General features: G+C 44.4%; 1 protein-coding gene and 1 long non-coding RNA gene across 6 annotated transcripts in view; one reads left to right on the forward strand and one right to left on the reverse strand.

The window, feature by feature from the left end:
- Positions 1–2960: 2960 nt before the first annotated feature.
- On the reverse strand, positions 2961–18431 carry LOC114050047. Its single transcript, XR_003569924.1, has 3 exons — positions 18296–18431; positions 17637–17900; positions 2961–3580 (listed from the first exon to the last, which is right to left on the reverse strand). It is a non-coding gene; the product is annotated as an uncharacterized LOC114050047 (long non-coding RNA).
- Positions 5337–21853, forward strand: part of SLC26A9 (solute carrier family 26 member 9) — a 39617-nt gene continuing 23100 nt past the window's right edge. For 2 of the 5 annotated variants that reach the window (XM_027871584.1, XM_027871585.1), the window contains exons 1-2: positions 17437–17668; positions 21552–21691. In XM_027871584.1, coding sequence (XP_027727385.1) covers positions 17544–17668; positions 21552–21691 — 265 coding nt within the window. In that variant the 5' untranslated portion in view covers positions 17437–17543. Of the gene's footprint in view, positions 5397–17139; positions 17393–17436; positions 17669–21551; positions 21692–21853 lie in introns of those variants that run through there. The other 3 variants (XM_027871582.1, XM_027871581.1, XM_027871583.1) reach the window with 3 other exon arrangements.

Below are 21853 nucleotides of genomic sequence, written 5' to 3' on the forward strand. Positions count from 1 at the left end.
TGTGTGTCTGTCTGTGTGTCTTTGTGTGTATCTGTGTGCCTCTTTGTGTGTATCTGTGTGTGTGTCTGTGTGCCTCTGTGTCTGTCTGTGTGTCTGTGTGTGCATCTGTCTGTGTGTCTCTGTGTCTGTGTGTCTGTCTGTGTCTCTGTGTGTATGTCTGTCTGTGTCTGTCTGTGTGTCTTTGTGTGTATCTGTGTGCCTCTTTGTCTGTCTGTGTGTGTATCTGTGTGTGTGTCTGTGTGTCTCTGTATCTGTGTGTCTCTCTGTGTATGTGTCTGTGTGTGTGTGTGTCACTCTGTCTTTGCCTCTGGCTATCTGGCTCTGTATCTCTGCCTGTCTCTGGATTGCTAACAACAACAATAATAATAATAACAATATTAAGAGGTGGCAATTAAATAGCCCTTTATTTTTAGACCAGAGCTGTGATTTCATCAGTGGAAGAAAAGCCTGGTGAGGGGACTCTAATTTCTAATGCAGAACAGCTTCTGTCCTGTAATTTGCCTGGACCCCTGAGAATTTAAATGACTGACCCAAGGTCACACAGTCAGTATGTATCTAATACCAAACATAATCCTACTTCTCCCTGAACCCAAGACCACCTCTCAAGCAACTACACAAGGCTACCTCTCACTTTAAAGCTTGCAAAGAGCTTAACATACATTATCTTATTTGATCTCCACAACAGCCCAGTAAAGGTCAGAACTACTGACATCATTATCTCCATTTTACAGATGATGAAACTGAGGCTGCCTTAAGTCAAATGACTTGCCCATGGTCACCCAGTAAATAAATGTCTGAATCAGTATTGGACCCTCAGTCTTTAGGCTTCCAAGTACAGAACTCTCTGGGTATTTGTTGCCTAGATTGATAGTGAAAAATGGAGGATAAATCAATTCTTTCATACTATCTCTACTGAGCATCCATCACGCATGAGGAAAAATGCTAATCTGAAGGGGACCCAAAGAAAAGTAAGAAAGACCCTTCCCTCAGAGATGGGTAGCTAGGTGGCACAGCTAGGAGTCAGAAAGACTCATCTTCCCAAGTTCAAATCTGGCCTCAGATCTTACTAGCTGTGTGACCCTGGGCAAGTCACTTCATCCTGTTTGCCTCAGTTTCCTCATCTATAAAATGAGCTAGACAAAGGAAATGGCAAACCACTCTAGTGTCTTGGCCAAGAAAACCCCAAATGGGATCACGAAGATTTGGACATGAGTGAAATGACTGAACAACAATACCATCCTCCAAGAGCTTATAATTCAGCAAAGGGGAGAAGATACACAAACAGAACTTTTAAAATGACTATGGTTAAAAATTAAAGGGTGATAAGCTATAAGAAAGGTGCAAAGCACTAGAAGAGAAAGTACTAGCATTGGAGTCCGAGGCCTAAGGTTCAAACCTCCCCTCTGATGCTTACTCTCTATATGACCTTGAGTAAGTCACTTTACTTCTTCCTCCTCTGCAAGACACGGTGGGTGAGCTGGATGTCTTCCAAGCCCCCTTCTAGCTCTGAATCTGTGACCCTAAGATCCTAATAGGAGGATTGGGGTGTGGACTTCAACATGACCAGGGAGTTTCACCCATGGTTTCCATGACACAGCACACTCCTCCTTTTACTTTTCCTCATTCTCATCCTCCTTCCACCCTAAATGTAAGATTATCTCTATCCTTGACCATCCTTTCTTTTCCTACTAAAATCTGTCCCTTGGTGGTCTAATTCATGTTCTGTGGCTTTAATTATCACCTTTATACAGTTGTTGCCATTCAATTGTTTCAGCCCTATCCAGCTCTTCGTGACCCCGGTTGGGGTTTTCTTGGCAGAGGTACTGGAATGGTTTGCCATTTCCCCCTCCAGCTCATTTTACACATGAGGAAACTGAGGCCAATAGGATTAAGTGACTCGCTCAGGGTCACACAGCTAGAGTGTGTCTGAGGCCAAATTTGAACTCATGAAGATGACTTTCTGACTGCTGGCCTGGCACTCTATCGACTGCGCCACCTAGCTGCCCCTCCATACAGATGACTCCCGAATTGTTATTTTAAACTCCACTCATGCTTCAGTCTGACATAGGCAGCTCCTTGCTGGACAGGATCAGATGTTCCATCTGGACATCCTGCTGAACTCAACACATTCTCAACAAATTATCTTCTCTTCAAAAAAACGAAACAAAACAATGTATGTTCATGGCCTTGCCATTCTCCCAGGCACTCAGATTAAGAAACTCTGATCTCTCCTATGTACCTAATCAAATTGTAATTCATAATTATTTGTATACGTGTTTCTTCTCCCACCTACAGATTGTGAGTTCCTTGAAAGCCAGTAAATGTGTTCTTTTTTTTTTTTTTCACTTTTGTATCCTCAGTGTCTAATTTATTGTTAGTCATTTTCAATCATGTCTAACTCTTCATGACCCCTTTTGGGGTTTTCTTATTTTTTCTTTTCTTTTTTTTGGGGGGGGCAATGGGGGTTAAGTGACTTGCCCAGGGTCACACAACTACTAAGTGTTATGTGTCTGAGGCCAGATTTGAATTCAGGTCCTCCTGAATCCAGGATCGGTGCTCTCTCCACTGTGCCACCAAGCTGCCCTTTTGGGGTTTTCTTGACAAAAATATCAGAATGGTTTGCCATTTCTTTCTCCAGTTCATTTTACAAATGAGGAAACTGAGGCAAAGTGACTTGCCCAAGGTCACACAGCTAGTGTTTGAGGCCAGATTTGAATTCAGGAAGATGAGTTTTCCTACCTCCAGGCCTGGAGCTCTATCCACTGCACCACCTAGTTACCCTAGTGTCTAAGACACAATGCCTAATAATTATGTATTGAAACCAATTGAATTGAATAGGACCAGGGACAGAGCCCTTCAGACTCCCACTAAGTACCTCCTTCCAGATCCCTCCTTTTAAGGTTGTGTCATTCAATCCACTTAACACCTATCCAGTCTCCACTTTATTTACAAAGATAGTATCAATCAATAAGCAAAATTTATTAAGCATTTAATATGGTCCAGGCACTCAGTTTGTCTCTGGGAACAAAAATACAAAAGTAAGACCATCTTTGCCTTCAGGGAGTTTGCATTCTACTGGGAGGAGACAAGATAAGTAAAAGACAAAGTGACTTCAGGGGATGAGGTACTAACAGCTGGAATATTAGACAAGGCTTCTTGAAAAAGATGGCACTTCAACTGGATTTTGAAGAGGCAGAAGGAAGAAGAAAGAGCCTTCTAGGCATGGCAGACAGCCTGTGCAAAGGAACTGAGGTGGGAGAGGGATACCAGAGGCAGCAAGGTGATCTGTTTGGTTGAAAAGGAGAATACATGAAAGGGAGTAATGTATTATGAACCTGGAGTCAGATTGTGAAGACTTTTAAAGGCCAAATAAAAAATTTTAACCTGATTCTAGATGTACTAGGGAACCTCTGGAGTTTACTGAGCTGATAGTGCCATGGCAGGACTCGGGCTTTAGGAATTTCACTTTGATAGCTGTGTGGAGGATGTGCTAGAAAAGAATAAGTTGGATCAGAGACAGTCTGTCTAGCTCCTTGCTGAATACAGATATTCTACATCTTTTGGCATCTTCTTTCCATTCCTGTCAAAAAAAAAAGAAAAAAAAAGAAAAAGATAATGCCAGGTTAAGTCAGAGGTGTCTTTATTCCACGTCTATTTCTAGTGGATTTCCTCTTCCTCTTCAGTTCTTCCCCTCTACCACCCCCATTACCTAAATTTAGACTCCCACCATAACTTTGTAGGAAGCAAACTCTATGTTGGGATCTCCCTAGGTACCTGTTCTCTATCTACTTCTCTCTTAAAATTTCACCCTAGACCCCTACCCAGTAATCAGGCAGCGGGGTGAGATCTAGAGGGTCCTCTGGGGTTCCAGGACATCTATCAACAGCCAGTCTACTTGTAAGGACAAGGTAGAACAAGAGTAGTATCTTATCCTGCTGACTGGGGACAGGAGACATGACTTGGGTCTGAGCGTCAAACTATGTGTCTCTCACCTAAGAAGCAGAGACAGTTATCACCTGTACCCTTTCCTCCTCCCCCCATCTGAGCCCCTCAGTATATGTGCCTTCCTTTAGAGTCTTCTAAAGCTCCACATTAGGGATTTGATACTAATAATGATAACTTACAACTTGGTGGTGTAATGGATAGAATGCTGAATGGGGAATCAGGAAGATCTCAATTCAAATCTTACCTCAATCTCTTACTAGGTATGTTACTCTGGGCAAATCAATTAATCTCTCTATAAAATGAGGGATTGGACTCAAAGGTTTCTGGGGTCCCTTCTGGCACTAAATCTATGATTCTACATAGCATCTTAAGGTTACAGAAAGCTTTCTTCCCAACTCTCTAAGGTAAGTAATAATAGGCAACTCTAGCTATGGTAAGGAACATATTTCAAGGGAAGAATATATTCCCCTGATTAATACCGTGGTTCAGAAGGTTAATCAATTCCTAACCCCCCTTACAAGAACAGCAGAGTTCAGAGGCAGCACATTAGAAGGTCAGCTTACCTTAAGAATATCCTATATATAATTCGTGTTTCTTTAAATCCTTATGTCCCAATCTCTTTCTCACTATAATTTCATCTTTTATTTGAACTCTTTTGGGAAAATCAAGGGGGACAAAGATAATTCTTTCCATTGTACCAATGGAAAAATTAAGGACCAGATAGTTTAAGAGCCTAAGGTCAGAAGCAAAATGGACCCAGAACCAGGTCTCCAAACTCTTTAGCCCAGAGTTTTCAGCTTAGCTCCAAAGCTTCCCCGGGGCTTTCTTGGGGCCTCCTATGTTTTTTTTTTTCCTTTTCTTCTTGATACCAGGAAACCCAGAGCAAACTCTCTTCCTCTAGGCTCCCCAATCTTCAAAGCAGAATAGCTGAGAGACCCCCCTCCCTTACACACACATAAACCCACTGGCCTCAATGGGTCCCATTGTCCAAGAGGCCCTTCTGGCCTGGTGACCCCAGTCCCAGGGCAGGAGAGGGAGGGGGGCTCTCCAAGGAGTCTGCCTCAGCCACCCTCCCTCTCTTAGGGCTGCCGCCCTGGGGGAGCCTCCGGGGCGGTCCCCCCATCTGAATGTGACCTATTGTCTCCGGGGTGGATTTAGGAAGTGCCAGGCTCGCATCAAACAGGCCTTCTCCCCAGGTGAAACAACAACAGGGTTGTTCGCTTGGGACCTTCTCTGCTTATCTCGTTTTCCTATCTCCTCGGGCTGAGCTGTGGTATACTGTTCATAACCACTACCCTCAGAGCCAATCAGGTGTTGAGGTTGGCCCTCCAGGCCGGGGGCGAGGTTATTTATAAATCGCCTCCCTGGAATATTTGAGCAGAGTCCTTTCACACACCTCCTGGAACACCTCTCTGCTGCCTGGAGCCCTGCCCCACTCTGCTCCCTCACTGGTAAGCAGCCCCCATCCCAACCCACCCCTCTTTGATGGGCCAGTACAAAGAGCACTGGGGATGGGAGGGGGAGAGGATACCAAGCAATGGGGAGGGAAGGGGGGCTGAGAGAGGCTGGGCATGGGCTGGCAGACTGTGCCAACTTGAGCTCAGGTGGAAAGGATAGCAGTAGTTTGTAGTCATCGCCCCAGAGCCAGCTTCCCTATCCCCTTCCACCATTCTTAGGGGGTGCTGTGCCCTTCTCTGGCAGTGTCCTCTATTATAATCAGTGCTAGCTAGGGTCACCCAGCATAGGTCGACAACATATTTCATTGCTCTGGATTAAGGACACCCTTTCTACACCTCTAGCTGGTGCTGTGTCTCTGTTTATATTGGGTTATGGCCGTTCAGGTAAAGGGGGGTGAGTCTCCTATAAATGAAGACAGTGCGTAGTAGATAGTAGGTGATTAATAAATGCTTGTTGTTTGGTAGATTGACTGATAGAAAGGATAATGGAAAGAATATTCAAGGAGGAGCCAGGGTTTAGCTCTACCACCAACTAACTGAGTGATGCTGAACAAGGCATTTCCCTTCTGAGGGGAGAAGTTTCCTTTCTCAGTTTCCTTCTCTGTAAAATCATAGGATCATAGATATATAGAGCTGGAAAGGGCTTTAGAGGTCACCCAGCCCAACTTTTTCATTTTCCAGATAAAGGAATTGAGGACCAGAAATGAAGTGACTTGCCGAAGGTCACCCAGATAGTAAAGGACAGAACCAGGAAACAAACTCAGGTCCTGTGATTCTCAAGTTCAGTGTTCCAAGTTCCAATAATCTTCCACCATACCATACTACAATAGAATGGGATAGATGACTTCTATGATTTCTTTCCAGTCCTGGCATTCTATGAGTCTATGGTTCTAAGTGGGAAAGGAGGGGATACTTAGGTAAGATGTATGCAAGGGACTTCATTCCTCCCCAATCCTCCCCGCTTCCCCGGAGAAAGGAGAGCTACCAACTTACTTTCTGAAAGCTTCTTGGAGAGAAGGGAAAAGGAAGGGCAAAACCACTGGGTGGTTGTCAGAGATTTCAGCCTTGAGCCTAGATTCCATTTCTTCCCTTTTTCTTGGGAACATCGGACTCAGAATCAGAAAGACCCAAGTTCAAATCCAGCCGCAGATATTTACTAACTGTGTGGCCCTAGGCAAGTCACCTAAACTGTCTGCTCAGTTTCTTCATCTGTAAAATGGGGACGATAATAGCACCTACCTCTCAAGGTTGTTGTGAGGAATAAAATGAGATAATATTTGTCAAGTGACTTGTGAATCTTAAAATGCCAGCTATAATCATAATAATAATTATTATTAACTTCTGGCTAGCCCAAATAATCCCAGCATCTTTCTTCTCCAACCTCCTCCCCACCCCCAAAACCTTTCTCATTCCAAGCAGATGTTTTCTAACTCATGCAGATGATTTCCGAGAAGTCAGATAGACAAGGAAGCGCCTGAAACATTCCCCCATTAGAAGGAGAAACCCAGGGGTCAAGACATCAGCCAATAGCCTGCATAGTCAGGAGTAGAAGTCCAGGCTTCTGAATTCCAGTTGGGGGGCCTCAGCAAGGCAGGATCTTCACAAGGGACAACTGAATTGAAGGCTTCCAAGAGCCAACGAAGACTGTGTAGTAGAAAGTAGTCATAGTACAAAGAGCATAGAATTAAGAGACATAAAGAGGCTTGGGTTCACATCCCAATTCTTCTTTAGACCAGCCATATGACCTTGGTCAAGTCACTTTCTATCTCCTGAGCTTTTGCACAAATTGCAAAATTAGGTAGTTGTACTGAAGAAAACAACAACCATCCCTGCTAGACCTTTGAACAGAGATTGGAAGAGTGACCGCTGTACCGGGCTGCCCTTGGCTGCTCTCAGTGACCCATTGATTAGCAGCTAGAGAGGCAAGCCCTTTGAGATCAGGGGTGAACAGCTCACTAGAGCCAAACTTTTGAAAGGCTTCCTCTCTCCTCTGACCCTGCCTCTGCTAAAGCACTGGGCCCTATTTCCCAAACCTATGCCTGAATTACACCAATAATTATACTGATACCCCAATGGCATGGCCAGGAGTAAGGCTTCAGTGTTTCCCAAAATCAGGACTGATGCTATTTGTTCCCACCAGACCCCAATTCCTATTCCCCCTTTTGGAGAGAAAGAGATTTCCAGTGTTAGGTCCATATCCCAAGGAGCAGTCAATCTTTGTCCTTTGGCCCCTCTGGTTTAATTTTCTTGGGCTGGAGACTAATTCTGAGGTCATCCATACCCTGACTCCAGGCAGGACTAGTTGAGACCCTTGTTCACAAAATTTTTCAGGGAACAAGATACAGAATTGAGATATATTTTTTTGAATGAGGCCAATGCAGAAATTTGTTTTCTTTGACTACCTAAATTTGTTACAAGAGGGTTTTTTTTGTCCTTTCTTTCCAGTGGGGGGGGGGAGGAAGAATAGAAAGGAGGAAAAAATAGATTTCTCTTCATGGAAAAAATTTTCATTTAATATTAAAAGAAAGTCTTCGGGAAAAGAGATTCTAACAGCTTCTCCTTTGATCTAACAGCTTCTCCTTTGAGGGCAGAGTAGGGGTGAGAGAAAGATGGGAAAGAAAGAATGACTCTCGGAATTCTATAGATATAAAGGAGAAATCTCTAAAAATTCAACAAGGGCCAAAAATCAGAAAGCTGTGATGAGGAGGCAAAAGAAGGCAGGAGAAATCATAAGTAAAATGCCATGGGCAATCAGTTGCCACCACCATCCCACTCACCTAGTGGGATGAGAATGTCATCTCAAACCAGCCCCTCACCCTAAATCTCCCCTGCCCCAGCCTACCCCTGATTAGCTGGATCTCCTAGGTCCCTCAGACTGTAGAGGAGTCCTCCAGCAACCAGGACCAAGGAGAAACTTCTAAGTGACTTTTCTTCTTCCCAGAATATAGCAACTGCCAGAGGAAGGGACCACTGATAAGGGATAAAGATTGATAAAGAGAAACCCACCTGACTGGGTTGTGGGTGGGGAGGGTGTAAGGGCCCAGATTCCACAGTGAGGCTCAGATGTGGCCTCCATAACTGACTCTATACACTCCATAAAGGTGCTTGGCTCATTTCCCATTCAGCCCTCTTGCCTTGTTACCCATCTCCCAATCAGATCACATCTTTCCCTCATTTGTCCTGAGAAATTGGAGGAGAGGCTTAGATGAAATAAGGGGAAGTGGACAGATTTTTCCAAGTTACACATAAGGTGGAAGGAGGGGAGAGGAGGGAGGTTGGATACCTAATCCAAGGTCACAGAACAGTCAGAGACAGAGCCAAGAAGAGAACCTGGGAGTTTTATCCCACATCAGGCTACCCTGTACCCCAGAGCAAACCAGACAAGCCCATGGCTGCCCAAAGCTTCTTTTTTTGTTTTTTTGTTTTTTGTGCTAGACAATGAATGGCATTAAGTGACTTGGCCAGGGTTACACAACTAGTAAGTGTCGAGTGTCTGAGGCCGGATTTGAACTCAGGTCCTCCTGATTCTGGGGCCGGTGCTCCATCCACTGCACCACCTAGCTGCCCCTGCCCAAAGCTTCTAATGAAATTCACAGGCCGCTAAAAGCTCCACAAGAAAAACAATAAGACAAATAGATTTTCTCCTCCACTAAAAACAACTCCGGTTTTTTTTTTTTTAGTCCAGACATGACTTCATGGGTGTAAGGAACTCTCAGTGTGAGAAGTCCCACCACTGATGTAGATGGCCAACTTACCTGTAATTTATAATCTTAGAGAGTTGCCCAGGGCACTCTCTGGCTAAGTGATTTACCCATGATCAAACTATAGTCTTGCCTCATTTCTGGCTCCCTTCCTCTACCAAATGGTGGCTTATAGAAGTTAAGTGACTGGACCATTGTCACACAGCTTATTAGTGCCTCCTTTCCACGGCTACTTCTCCACAATGACCTTGGTTTCACAACCTCTCTGGGTCTCAGTTTCCTTATCTGCAAAAGACAGATTTGGACCAAATGCCCTCAAAGGAACCCTTGCAGTGTTAAACCAATGGTCTTATGAATGTTCTGGTTTGCTCATGGGGGACGTCAGAAGTCCAAGTGAGAAACTTGGGACTTTAAACAGTTAAAGGGGATCTGGGTGGAGGAGAATGGGAGTCAGTGAAGAGATGTTTAGTGAGAAGAGGAGTAGATTCCACAGCCTCTCTCCACTCAATAATACCAATTTTCCCTTCGCATTACACCCAATCCTTCACCTGGTATAATAAAGAACCTGGAACAGTCTTGTCCCAGTGCTGGGCTCCTTCTCCTACCAAGTTTTGCAAGACCATTCTGACGTCTTCTCCCTCTGAGTGAAGGAAGGGCTGAGGGTGTGGAGGACTCATGCTCCCAGAGGCCCCCACTTCCCTGTCCATTGCTTCTACTCCTTGAGCCCTTCTCCCTCTAGTCTCCCAGCTGAAATTCTCCCCCACATCCTTTGTTTTTTAACTCCCACAGCCCTTGGGGAGCCTCAGTTTCATTCCCCAGGGCATGGGTGGGTGAGGGGATCTCCCTTTTGTTCCTGGCAGTGTCACATGGCACCTGCTATTCATTCCTGGGTGCTGGGGGACCTTATAGGGATCTGCGACTGTTTGATCTGAGGCAGGTCTCATTGATACACACCAATTATAATAGAGCACTTGACTTTTTTTCAGAGATCCTGACATCAGCCTTCCAGGCTGCATGTTTGTTTAACTAAGGATTGAGTCCTCACGTTCCCTACAGCTCTCTACCTCTCTTATTTCCTCCCTCCCAAGGTTCCCCACCCACAGCTTGACTTTTTAGGGACCCTATCCCAGAGGTCCATGCAGCAACCCTGCACCCACCCTGAGAGGACCCTTTCTAGGACCCATATTCCCCAAGAAACAATGCCTTTCCCTCCTATCATGGCCTGAAATATCCTCCCCTCGTAAGCCCCACCCCATTTCAAACACTGCTCTTGTAGTTAGGAAGTATGACAAGCTCTCCTTCCCCTGGATTCTTGGGACAGGAACCAGAATTGGGGGTTTGGGATTTTGTCAGTCATAGATCCAGAGAGCCATGATTGGAGGAATAGGGACAGAATCCATGGCCAAGCTCAACCAGGACTGGCATCAGAAGCCAAATCCAGGAAGTCTAACTCTTCTGCTGGGATAGAGCTATCACGTGGTTCCTGTGAACCATAGAAATTCCCTCAGTCAAAAACATTTATTAAGCACCTACAATGTGCCTTCCTATGAAGGCAGCATTGAACCAACAAGAAGGATCATAGCATCATAGATCTGGAATGGGAAAGGACCTTATATACTGTAGAATACAACCCCTTCACTTTGTAAATGAGAAAATGAAAGTCAAAGAGGGAACAAGAAAGAAAGGAAAGAAATGAGTGTCTATTAAGCACCTACTATGTGCTAGGCACTGTGCTAAATGCTTTAGAATATTATCTCACTTGATGCTCACAACAATTCTGAGAGGTAAATGCCCCATTTTACACTTGAGGAAACTGAGGTAGACAGAGGTTAAGTGACTTGCCTAGGGTCACACAGCTATTATGTGTCTGAGGTCAGAGTTGAACTCAGGTCCTCTTGACTCCAGGGCCAGTGCTCCATACACTACAGCACCAGCTGCCTCTAGATGTTAAGTGTTTTGCACAAGGTTACATAGCTAAGAAAGACCAAAGCTGGGATTTGAATACAGGTCTTGTGACTACAAATTAAGCATGCTTTCCACCTTACCATACTATTCTCTACATCATCTTCTTTCACTTCCTATTGTGAACTGGGTATTATAAAAAGGCTCAGATCCTTCCCCCCTACACCATTCAAGGGGCAGAATTCAGGAAAATTATATGTAGCAAGGCATGGAAGCATGTTTTCCAGCTAGAAAAATCCACCATTATTGCCCTTTGGCCACATACTTTCCCTGTGTCATATCATCCATCCTCGAGGAGGCCACATAGGAAGAGAATTCAACAGTGAGTCGTTCTTTTTCAAAAAAAAAAATTATTTATTTTTAACATTCTTTTTTATTCTGAATTCTGAATTCTCTCTCTCCCTCCTATCCCATCCTCACCCATTGAGAAGACAAGCAATATGATATCAATTATACATGTAAAATTATGCACAACCTATTTCCATATTTGTCACATTACCCAAAAAAAATGAAAAAAATTATACTTCAATCTGTACTCAGAGTTCATCAGTTTTCTCTCTGGAGGTGGATAGCATTTTTACCATGGGTCATTTGGAATTATCTTAGATTATTATATGGGTCAGAGTAGCTGTCATTCACAGCTGATCGTTGTTGCTGTTACTTTGTGCAATGTTCTCCTGGTTCTGCTCATTTCACTTTGTATCAGTTCATGTAAGTTTTCCCAGGTTTTTCTGAAGTCCTCCATAGCACAATAGTACTCCATCACAATCATATACTACAATTTGAGTGAGTCGTTCTACTGTTGCTCTCTTGAAGATTTTTCCATCATGATTCTCCCTATCCTTCACTGTCCTCCTTTCCACATCCCTAAAACCCACCCAGGAGCCAGAGTGGTAATCAGAGAAGGCAGAGAAGGCCAACACAGCAGCAGTCAAGGTTGGAATATGATGCTGAGAGGCCTAATGGCTAAGGAATGGGGCAGAGTTTTATCTGGTTCACTGAACTGAGCCAATAACAATAATATGAACAGCTAGCATTTATATAGCAAGACAATTTCTTCAGGTCAACCCCAATGAACTAAGAAATACAACTATTATTGTCCCATTTTAGAGGTGAGAGGGACTGAGGCCATAAGCTTTGAGCTGGAAGGAACTTTAGAGAACATTTAGTCCAGTTCCACCACTTTACATGAGGAAACTGAGGCCCAGAATTGACTTTCCTAAGGACACACAAGTGGTAAGCGATAGAACCAGGTGTCAAACCCAGGTCTTTCTGACTCTCAAGTCTAGTGTTCATTCCTCTATTACCATCCTGCCTCAGGACCAAAACTGAGCTATTTACTCATGGGGAAAATACCCAAAAGAACAACTAATTGCTCAGCCAACAAGTACATATTAAGCATCTTCTTAGGGAAGCAGAATGGCATTGAAGAAAGAGTCTTAGGAGCAGCTAGGTGGCACAGTGGCTAGAGCACCGGCCCTGATGTCAGGAGGACCCGAGTTCAAAGCCAGTCTCAGACCAAACACTTGACACTTACTAGCTGTGTGACCCTGGGCAAGTCACTTAACCCCAATTGCCTTAAAAAAAATTTTTTTTTAAAAGAGTCCTAGATTTAAAACCAGAAGACCTAAATTAGAACTTTAACTCTACTACTTATTACCAATGTGACATTAGGAGAGTCTTTTACCATCTCTAAGCCTCAGTTTTCCCATCTGTAAAATGAGGGGTTTGGAGGTGGCCTCTAGGTTCCCTTTCAGTTCTAAATCTTATGATTTTATGTGCAGGCAAGGTAGTGGGCACTGAGGAATCAAATGATTATGGATTTCAAATTGGAAGGGACCACGAGGGTCATCTGGTCCAACCTCCTATTTTACAGATTAGGAAAATGACTTTTCCAGGGCCATACGTCAAGGAAGAACTTGAACTCAGGTCTTCATGATGCCAAGTCTAGTGCTCAATCTACTATATCTCATTACCTTTCAATATAAAGTATAATGCTACCTTTAAGGAACTTAAAGACTAGTTAGGGAGATGAGTTATGTACAGATAAAAAGATAACAATGCAACATAATACAGGTTAAGAACCAAATGAATGATACAGGCAGAAAGGACTTTGTATGTCACTCCAGAGGAAAGGAGATCACTATGGTCTGGGGAGGTCAGAGGAGGCTTCAAAAAAGAGGCTGAATCTGAGCTGGGCTTTGAAGGAAGGGCCAGACCCAAGTAAACAGAGAGAAAGAAGAGGATGACCACTCCATGAGTGATAGTTCAGAGGAAGGAATACATCCACAAACTATTTGGAGACAATACTGAGTGTGGTTGGACTGGAAAGCTCCAGATAGGGAACAGATAAGACTGAGAAGGTAGGTTGGGACTAGACCACAGAGGATTTTGCCAATCTGGAGAGTCCAGACTTGATCCTCTAGGCAACAAGGAGGCAATGAGGATATTTTGAGGGGGTGAGTTACGTGTTCAAAGTGGTGTTTTACGATTGATCTGGCAGCAGTGAATTGAACCCAGAGAGACTGGAGGCAGAGAGGCCATTTAGGAGATGATTACAGTAATCTAGGTGAGAGGTGACGAGGGCCTGGGTGAGGGTGGTAGTGGGAATGGAAAGGAAGCGACAGATGCATGAAAGTAATTATGAAGGAACTATATTGACAGTCTTGGTGACTGTTTGGATGTAGGGGTGAGGACAGGGTGGGGTCAGTGATGACTCTGAGATTTCGAGGCTGAGTGACAGGAAGGAGGATGATGTTGTCATTGGGAACTCTGGAGGAGTTTGACTGGGGAAGAGGATGAGTTTAATTTTAAAATTAAATTCTATTATTAAATAAATTAAAATTAAATTCATTAATGATGACTAGAACTTCTAGTTATTAAATAAAGGCTAGTTTTTACTTCAAACAAAGAAAAACCAGTTTTCTGATCTTTCAATGAAGACTAGGAAGGTATCTTCCAAGAGACAGCCACGTGTTGTGTGTGACTGAAGCAAGGTCACCACTCTTGGCAGGTAAACCCCAACTCCTCTTAATGTTTACATAGCATTTTAAAGCTGACAAAGATAGGCTGTCTTAGGTGAGCTTCACAGCGACCCTCTGAGCTAGGGGCCACAGGGACAACTGCCCCATCCCCATTTTATAGGAAACAGACACAGAAAGGTCAAGGGACTTTCCCAGGCACAAAGCTGAAGTCAGAGTCAGGATTTAAGCCAAAGTCTTTCTGATCCCAATTCCAGCCCTTAACATTACATCACGTTGCTGAGCTGTTTTTAATTCATCACCACTGAGCCGCTTTGGGGCTGTTGCTGCGAGAGGGACAGGAGTAGGCCCTACATAACTTAACCTGTTCTCAATAGCATAGGCGTGAGTTCAAAGACCATTAAGTTACTGTGGGGTCTCTGGGAAACCAGCCTTCCTTCTTACCATGCCATTCCTTTTGGCTCTTTAGGAAATCAGTACATCCTGAGATCTGGAAGGATAGGACAAACAGACTGAGTGGGGAAACTACCCCCATGTTTTCTCAGGAGGATTTCAAACACTCTGCTAATAGCTTTTCAAGTCACCACTATCCATCAACCAACCAGCCTCCCCTTAAAGGACAAGGCCCATGAAGTCACCCTCTCACTTCCTCATTTTCCTCAAGTGAATGAATACATATGACATCCCACTTCCATTTTCCCCCCTCTCACTTTGATTTCTGCCCCCCTACCCCTACCTAAAAGGAAGACTATAGCCAATGAGAATAGCCAGCTCTGTACCTTACTATGTGGCCTTGGGCAAATGATTTCCCCTATCTAGGCCTCAGTTTCCTCCTCCATAAAAAGAGAGGGTTGGACCAGAATGTCCTCCAAGATCTATTACGGTTCTAAATCTATAATCCTGGGTGGTTTAGTGGATAGAGTGCTAGACTTTGGACCAGGAAGACCTGAGCCTTATTCCTACCTCATATACTTATTAGCTGTTGGACCCCGGGCCAGTCACTTAACCTCTGTCACCTTTGGTTTCCTCATCTGTAAAATGAGAATAATAACAGAACCTACCCCCCAGAGTTTTTGTGAGAATAAAATGAGATTTGTAAAGCACTTTGCAAACCTTGAAGTGCTCTATGAAAGTATGTCATTGTTGTTCCATTGTTTCAGTCATGTATGACACTTCATGACCCCATTTGGGGTTTTCTTGGCAGAGATACTGGAATGGTTTGCATTTCCTTTTCCAGATCATTTTACAGATGAGGAAACTGAGGCAAACAGGGTTAAGTGACTTGCCTAGGGTCACACAGCTAGTATATGAGGCCAGATTTTAACTCAGGTCTTCCTGACTCTAGGCCTGGTGCTCTATGCACTGTGACACCTCACTGCTCTCTATGAAGGTTAGCTATGATTATTAATGGTATGGTCTGGGTTGTCATCCTCTTGCTTCTCCTTGACCCCCCAGAAACTCCTGTATAAATTCTTTCACTCAGTCTGTGGAGACCACTTTGATTACCAGATCCTTGGTGGCAAGGGAATGTGGTACAAAGTAAAGACCACCGGACTTAAGAGTCCAGCTTCAAACTGTGGTATTTACTATCTGTGTGACCCTGGGCAAGTTATTTCCCTTCTCTAGGATCTATTTCCTCACCACAAAATAAGGGGGCTGGAGCAGCCGAACTTTAAGGTCCCTTGCAACTTCTATGACCCAAAGGATAGATGCCAGGGATGAAAGAAGAAACACATGGCTTTGGGGTCTGAGGATTACATGTTTTGCAAGCAGCAGCCATCCTTGGTATGACCTTGAAAATAAACACAAAGCATCTGAGAAAATTGGATCTGGAAAGGACCTTAGAAACCTTTGGGTTTCACAACCCAAACCATACCATGGCCTGACAAAATAATTAATTCTCCATCAGCAGCTGGTACTTTCACCTTCTGAAGCTTCAATCAGTAGTTGAAAAAAAGAAGGGAGGCAGGGGAAAGAAGAGAAGATAGGCCTACTTTTTTTTTTTTCCCCAAGTCTATAAGGTTTTTAAAAGTGGGAATGTTTGGCAGTAATAAATTTGAAGACTGGTCAAAAAAAATATGACATTGATCAGCAACTAAGAAACATTGATCTAATTCAACCCCCTCAACATAAATACAAAGAAACTGAGCCCCAGAAAAGTAAAATGCCTTGGCTGGGGTCATATAGTGAGCCAGCACTACAGCTTGGGTTAGAGTCCAGATTTTTTAAGCTTACAGTTCAGTGCTAACTGTGCAACCTCAACCAACTTATTCACATTTGACAATCATCACCACCTCCAAACTGAGAGCTGGTCAAGAACAAAAAAAAAAATAAAATAAAACAAAACAAAAACAAAAAACCAGTCTCACCTGGCATTACTTCAATATTCACCATGGGTAAATGGACAAGTGGCTCTTAGCCAAGGAGGGAGAGGCAATTCCCGCCTTCTATGTAGCTACTCGGTTTCAGACCCAAATCAAATGATTTTCCAAACCAGCCACTCCTACTCCCAACCTCCTTACCCCCTCCCCCAACATTCAGCTTATCCCTTCTTGGCTTCCTCATAGCATTAACCCACACCCTGCCCTTCCCCCTTCCCCCTCAGTGTATCCCACCTCCGTCTTGCTCATCTCCTTCTATTTGTGTCTCCAACACCCCTACCAACACCCCCATAACCATCTGGTCTCTCCCTGGTCAGGACTAAAGAGGGAAAGCTCCCCCAAAAGGTACCTCCTCTAGCATGTACCCATGGAGTGTCAAAAGGCCAAGGTGATAAGAAGATGGTACAGAAGGGAGGGGAAAGGGTTAGGCTCGGGAAGCTGTAGGAGTGAGAATTGGTGGCATGCCCCATCCAGATTTCCCCAAACAAGCTATTGTCCCAGGAAAACCTGTTGGTAGAGTCCTAGACGCCTAGTTCTGACACCTCACTCTGACGCTTCAGGCTGGTAGGGTCCTCCTGAGGTCACATCAGAAGGCACATTAGAAACTGCCTGCAGGCAGTTTATTTGCACAATTTCTTCTCCACTTAGTGACTGAGTTTGATCCTTCCCTCATAGATGAGAAGAGAAACAAGATTCAGAGAGAGGTAGTAACTTGGGAGTTGGTGGGGAAGCAGGGTGAGTTGGAAATCAGAGGTTGAGCAGGAACTTGAACTCAGTTCTGTCCTGGCTCCCACCCTTCTTCCCTTGTCCTTACTGAAGGCTATGATTTCACAAGTGTGGAGTGCCAGATATCTACTAGGTTCCGTGTTTCCTTCATCAGTCACTGGGAGGGAAGACCGAGCCAAAGAAGTGAGTCCTGTGGAAGGGCTTGAAAGAGAAGAGGGAGGCACCTTCCTGGACGAGAGGTAGTGCCAGGTTCAAGGGGTGGGGGAAACCCAGAAGACAAATCTGTAGCTAAAAAGCAAGAGGAGGGAGAAGGCCACACGGGCACTGAGGGGAGATGCCCGCTCACCATCTCCTCCTCCTTCTCCAACAGGGCTTGCAGAGGTCCCAGACATGAGCCAGCCCAGGCCTCGATACGTGATAGACCGAGTTGCATACTCCCTCCCCCTTTTCGATGAGGAATTTGAGAAGAAGGACAGAACTTACCCAGTGGGCAAAAAGCTTCGTGATGCTTTCAGGTAAGATGCCAAGCTCTGAACTTGGGTTTCTCTAATCGTTTCGTGCCAGCCATCTTGCCATCAGAAAGCCACGGCCTGCTGGCCAGCATTCTTAGGAATGGGAGCAAGGAGGGACAAAGACAAAAGGGCCTGGGCGGGTGAGGGCCTCAGCCTTGATTCAGGATCCAGAAACCATCGCCATGTGGAGGGTCATCCCCTCACTAGCTGTTGGGTCAAAACTGCAGAGAGCTGCCTGGAGGAAGAACAGGAAGAGTTGGGGCACTCTGGCACCTTGGGATTCCAGTATCTCCAAACTCGCTTTATGGAGTTCTCATTGCACCTTGGCTTTCCTAGGCTCTTCTCTATTATTCCCTTGGGGAATGCTATCAGCAATGTCTTGACTTGGGGTTTGCAGAAGCAGTAATAGGGGATCCCACCTCAATCCTACAACTTCCTCTAGCCAGGGAAACATTCACCCTCCGAGCTCCCACACATAGGCTCTCCTCCTCTTGCTGCCTCCCCTCCCCAAAAAACAGATATCTAGCAATGCCCAAGAGGATTGGGTAAAAAGGGGGACAGCAGGGATCTCACTTCTCCCCATCCGCTTTTTCTCCTGGATGCCCCATCCCCATCCTTCCCTTCTCTAACCTGTGGCTGCCAAAAGCAGAAGTGGTTCCTAGAGGCAACGAACTGGATGAAATAACCTCATATAAGCAACCCCAGGAGTCTAATCTTGGAAGTATTCTGAGGTGCTAAGGACCCAAGTCCCGGTCCTCTCCCCACCCAGATGACTGGCAGTCCTCAATACCTGTCATGGGTTGGCTCTCTCTACCCCCCACCCCACCACCACCGCCAGATAAAGAGCAGCTGATTCAGTTTCTTGGATTGAGGTCACTGGCAATGACTGGGGTTGTGTTGCAGGTGGAACTGGTTCCGGCTGGGAGGATCATCCACTTGAATCTCTGCCTAAAATCCCTGGCCCAACCCTGCTCTTCAAGGGAGGCTTACCCACTGTGGTTCTAGGCTCTGACACCAGTGCTATGATTGACTCCTAATTCAGAGTTCCTTCAGCCAGCTAATGTATCCAAAAAACACAGGAAATCTTATACCCTGCTCTGTTCTGGATCTGGGCAGAAGAAACAAAGGGAAGGCTATTGTCCTGAAAGGTGGGAAGAAGGACTGGGGAATAAAGAAAAAAGGGTTGATGAATGCAATCCCACTTCTCACCCTTTCCCATGTGGACGCAGGGAATGGACTTGAGAGCGCACTCTCTCTACCTCCTCTCTAACAACTACCCTCTTTCCTCACCCTGTCCATCTCCAGTAGGATCTAGCAATTTTCTGTCTTCAATATTTAATATCAGTTTCTAGCTCTTTTCAAGATTCAGAGAGATTTGTTTGTATTAAAGCAGACTTGCAAATAAGGGTGGCCATTTACCAGCCCTAAAGTATAGCTTTAACATATGTTTATGAGCTTGTTAAATTTCAGCGTGATTATTTACATTTCAGAAATCAGCACACACTACAAATTAGGGCTTGATTTATTATTTTGTTAATTATTTAGATTTAAGAAAGTGATGGAGAAAACATCAATAATGCAGATCCGACTTTAAAATGCATCCATTTTTTCATTTTTTTTTTGGAGAACCAGTTATTAAACATCTACCAGCACAGTGCTGGCTTTAGTTCTCCCCAGGAGAAGTCAAATAAAAACAGTGTCTTCTGACAACTGGCATAAGCCTATTGATGCCGTAGCTGGTCTGAGTTTCCAGAGAAGCTTCAAGGTTTGTTCTGCATTATTTGATCCATTTCTTTGTCTTCACACAGTAAGTGGAAGTCAATGGGCCTACCTGCTCCAAGAGAGGTAGGAGATACAGGCAGGACTTTTCTGTTGACCAATGCTACCATTGGTCTTCCACACTTCCCTACTTCTGTCAAGGGAACCACCATCCTTCCAGTCTACAAGGTTTACAACTTGGACATTATCTTTAACTTTTTGCTCTCCATCACAAGTCAAATCTGTTTCTACCCCCATAACATACCTTGTATTCATCTTCTCTTCACTAATCACATAGCTGCCATCTTAGTTCAGTCCCTCATTACCTCTTATTTCAATTATTGTTCTCCCTTAGCTCAAGTCTCTCCCCATTCTAATCCATTTTCCACACAGCTGCAGAAATGATTTTCCTTAAGCACGAGTCCAACCATGTCATTCTTCTATTCAATAAACTCCAGTGGTTCCCTATTTAAAAATAAAGCTCATCTATCTGGCTTTTAAAGTCCTTCGAAACCTGACCCCAACCTACCTTTCTAGCTTCAGTATTTATTAATCTCCTTATTATGATCTATGGTCCAACCAAACTGGGCTTCTTTTTTTCCCTCATACACAATTCTCCTGCATCCCTGGCTTTTCACTGGCTATCGTGCAGCCTTAGAATACATTCTTTCCTCCCCACTCCTGGCTCAGAGAATCCCTTATTTACTTCAGATGTACACTGTGATACAAAGTTTTTCCTAATTCCTCTAATTTTCTGGTACCACACCTTCTCTCTCTAAAGTACCTTATATTTATTCTGTACACACCAAAAAATGTACATACTGTCTCCCTCCAGAGCAGGGAATGTTTCATTGTGTCCCTTTGTATCCCTAACACCTAAGCACACAGCTTGGCACATAATAACCACTTAATAGAGGTATATTGTTGTGCACTAGATAGAGTCCCAGACTTAAAATCAGGAAAACTTGGATTCACATCCCACTTCTAATATGTGCTTGTTAGCTGTGTGAAACCTTGGGAAAGTCCCTTAAACTCTCTGAGCCTCGATTTCTTCATCTGTAAAATGAGAGATTTGGATTAGATAATCTCTTAAGTCCTAAATTCTAAGTTCCTATGAATCAGTGCCTGTCTATTGACTGATTGATTACTAGATAGGAGAATCAAGTTATAGAAACCAATTTCTCCCAGTTTCTGGGGCACTAGGAGACTTCCCAGACTTTACAAAGCATTTGCTGTGTTGGTTTAGGTTTTGGGTGACATCCAGGGGACCTAATATCGGGGAAACCATTGTTAAGCAATACCAAAGAGTCAGAATCAGTGATGGTAAAGAAAGAAGGCCTAATCAAAGCAGGTAAATGAGTCACCGGAATGGGCCTTGATTCCATCCCCAAGTACGTGATTGCATTGAAGTGGAACTTGGAAAGCAAATTGTTACCCCCCAAATACACATACCTCCACCCCCACCCATCAATCCACCTCCTGTCAGCCTCCATTCTCAAGTCCTTGTTCCCCAGCCAGGGGAGTTCCAGTGAAAAGTCCTCAAGGCCTTGGACAAACAGGGAAGGGATCAACTCTCCCCACCCTGTGCAGATCAATGAAAAGTTCCCCCACCCACCCCCAATGTAAGTTAGTGTATTAACTAGGGAAAGGACCCAGGTGAGGGTGTTTGTGTGTGTGTGTGTGTGTGTGTGTGTGTGTGTGTGTGCATGTTTTCACAACTTAAAGATTGTATAAATCAGCAAGGACCCAACACTGAGGAGGCAGTGGAGTCTCCTCCAGTGTTTATATCTAAGGAATGAGGAGCTGACTCTAGTTTTAGGTTGGTTCAAATACAATCCTGCCTAGAAATAGACACAAGGAGAAAAAGAGGGGCTATGGGTCAGACTACCACAAAATTCAAAGTTTTAAACCCAAATACTGCAGGAATGTTAGTATAGGCTAAAGAATTCCCCTTCTGTCCACCATGAATCAGTTATTTACGTAATCAGTGCCTCTCAATGAGCAGGGGCTGTAGTGTGCAAGACTTCCCAGCCCAGCATGTCCAATCCTTGATGATGTTCCTGATGGACAAGAGTGTTGCTGTTCCCTACTTGTCTCTCCTATGACATGCTCTTCTCTTTCCTTCCAGATGTTCCTCTGCCAAGATCAAAACTGTGGTATTTGGGCTTCTCCCTATCCTATCCTGGCTCCCCAAATACAAGATCAAGAGCTACATTATGCCTGATCTGCTTGGTGGATTGAGTGGGGGATCCATCCAGGTCCCACAAGGTGAGAGATTCTCCCTACTCTAGGTATGATGTACCATATCCCCTGCATAAAAAATTTTTTTAAACTTTCTATGATCCTGAACCTTAAGGTGTGCCTGCCTTAGACTTCAGGGGCCCAAACTGGGGAGCATCGGCTAGGATTCCCCTCAGGATTGGGCTAAAC

This window comes from Vombatus ursinus, unplaced genomic scaffold, assembly GCF_900497805.2.
Source record: "Vombatus ursinus unplaced genomic scaffold, bare-nosed wombat genome assembly UNPS02014798.1, whole genome shotgun sequence".
Classification (NCBI taxonomy): Eukaryota; Metazoa; Chordata; class Mammalia; order Diprotodontia; family Vombatidae; genus Vombatus; species Vombatus ursinus.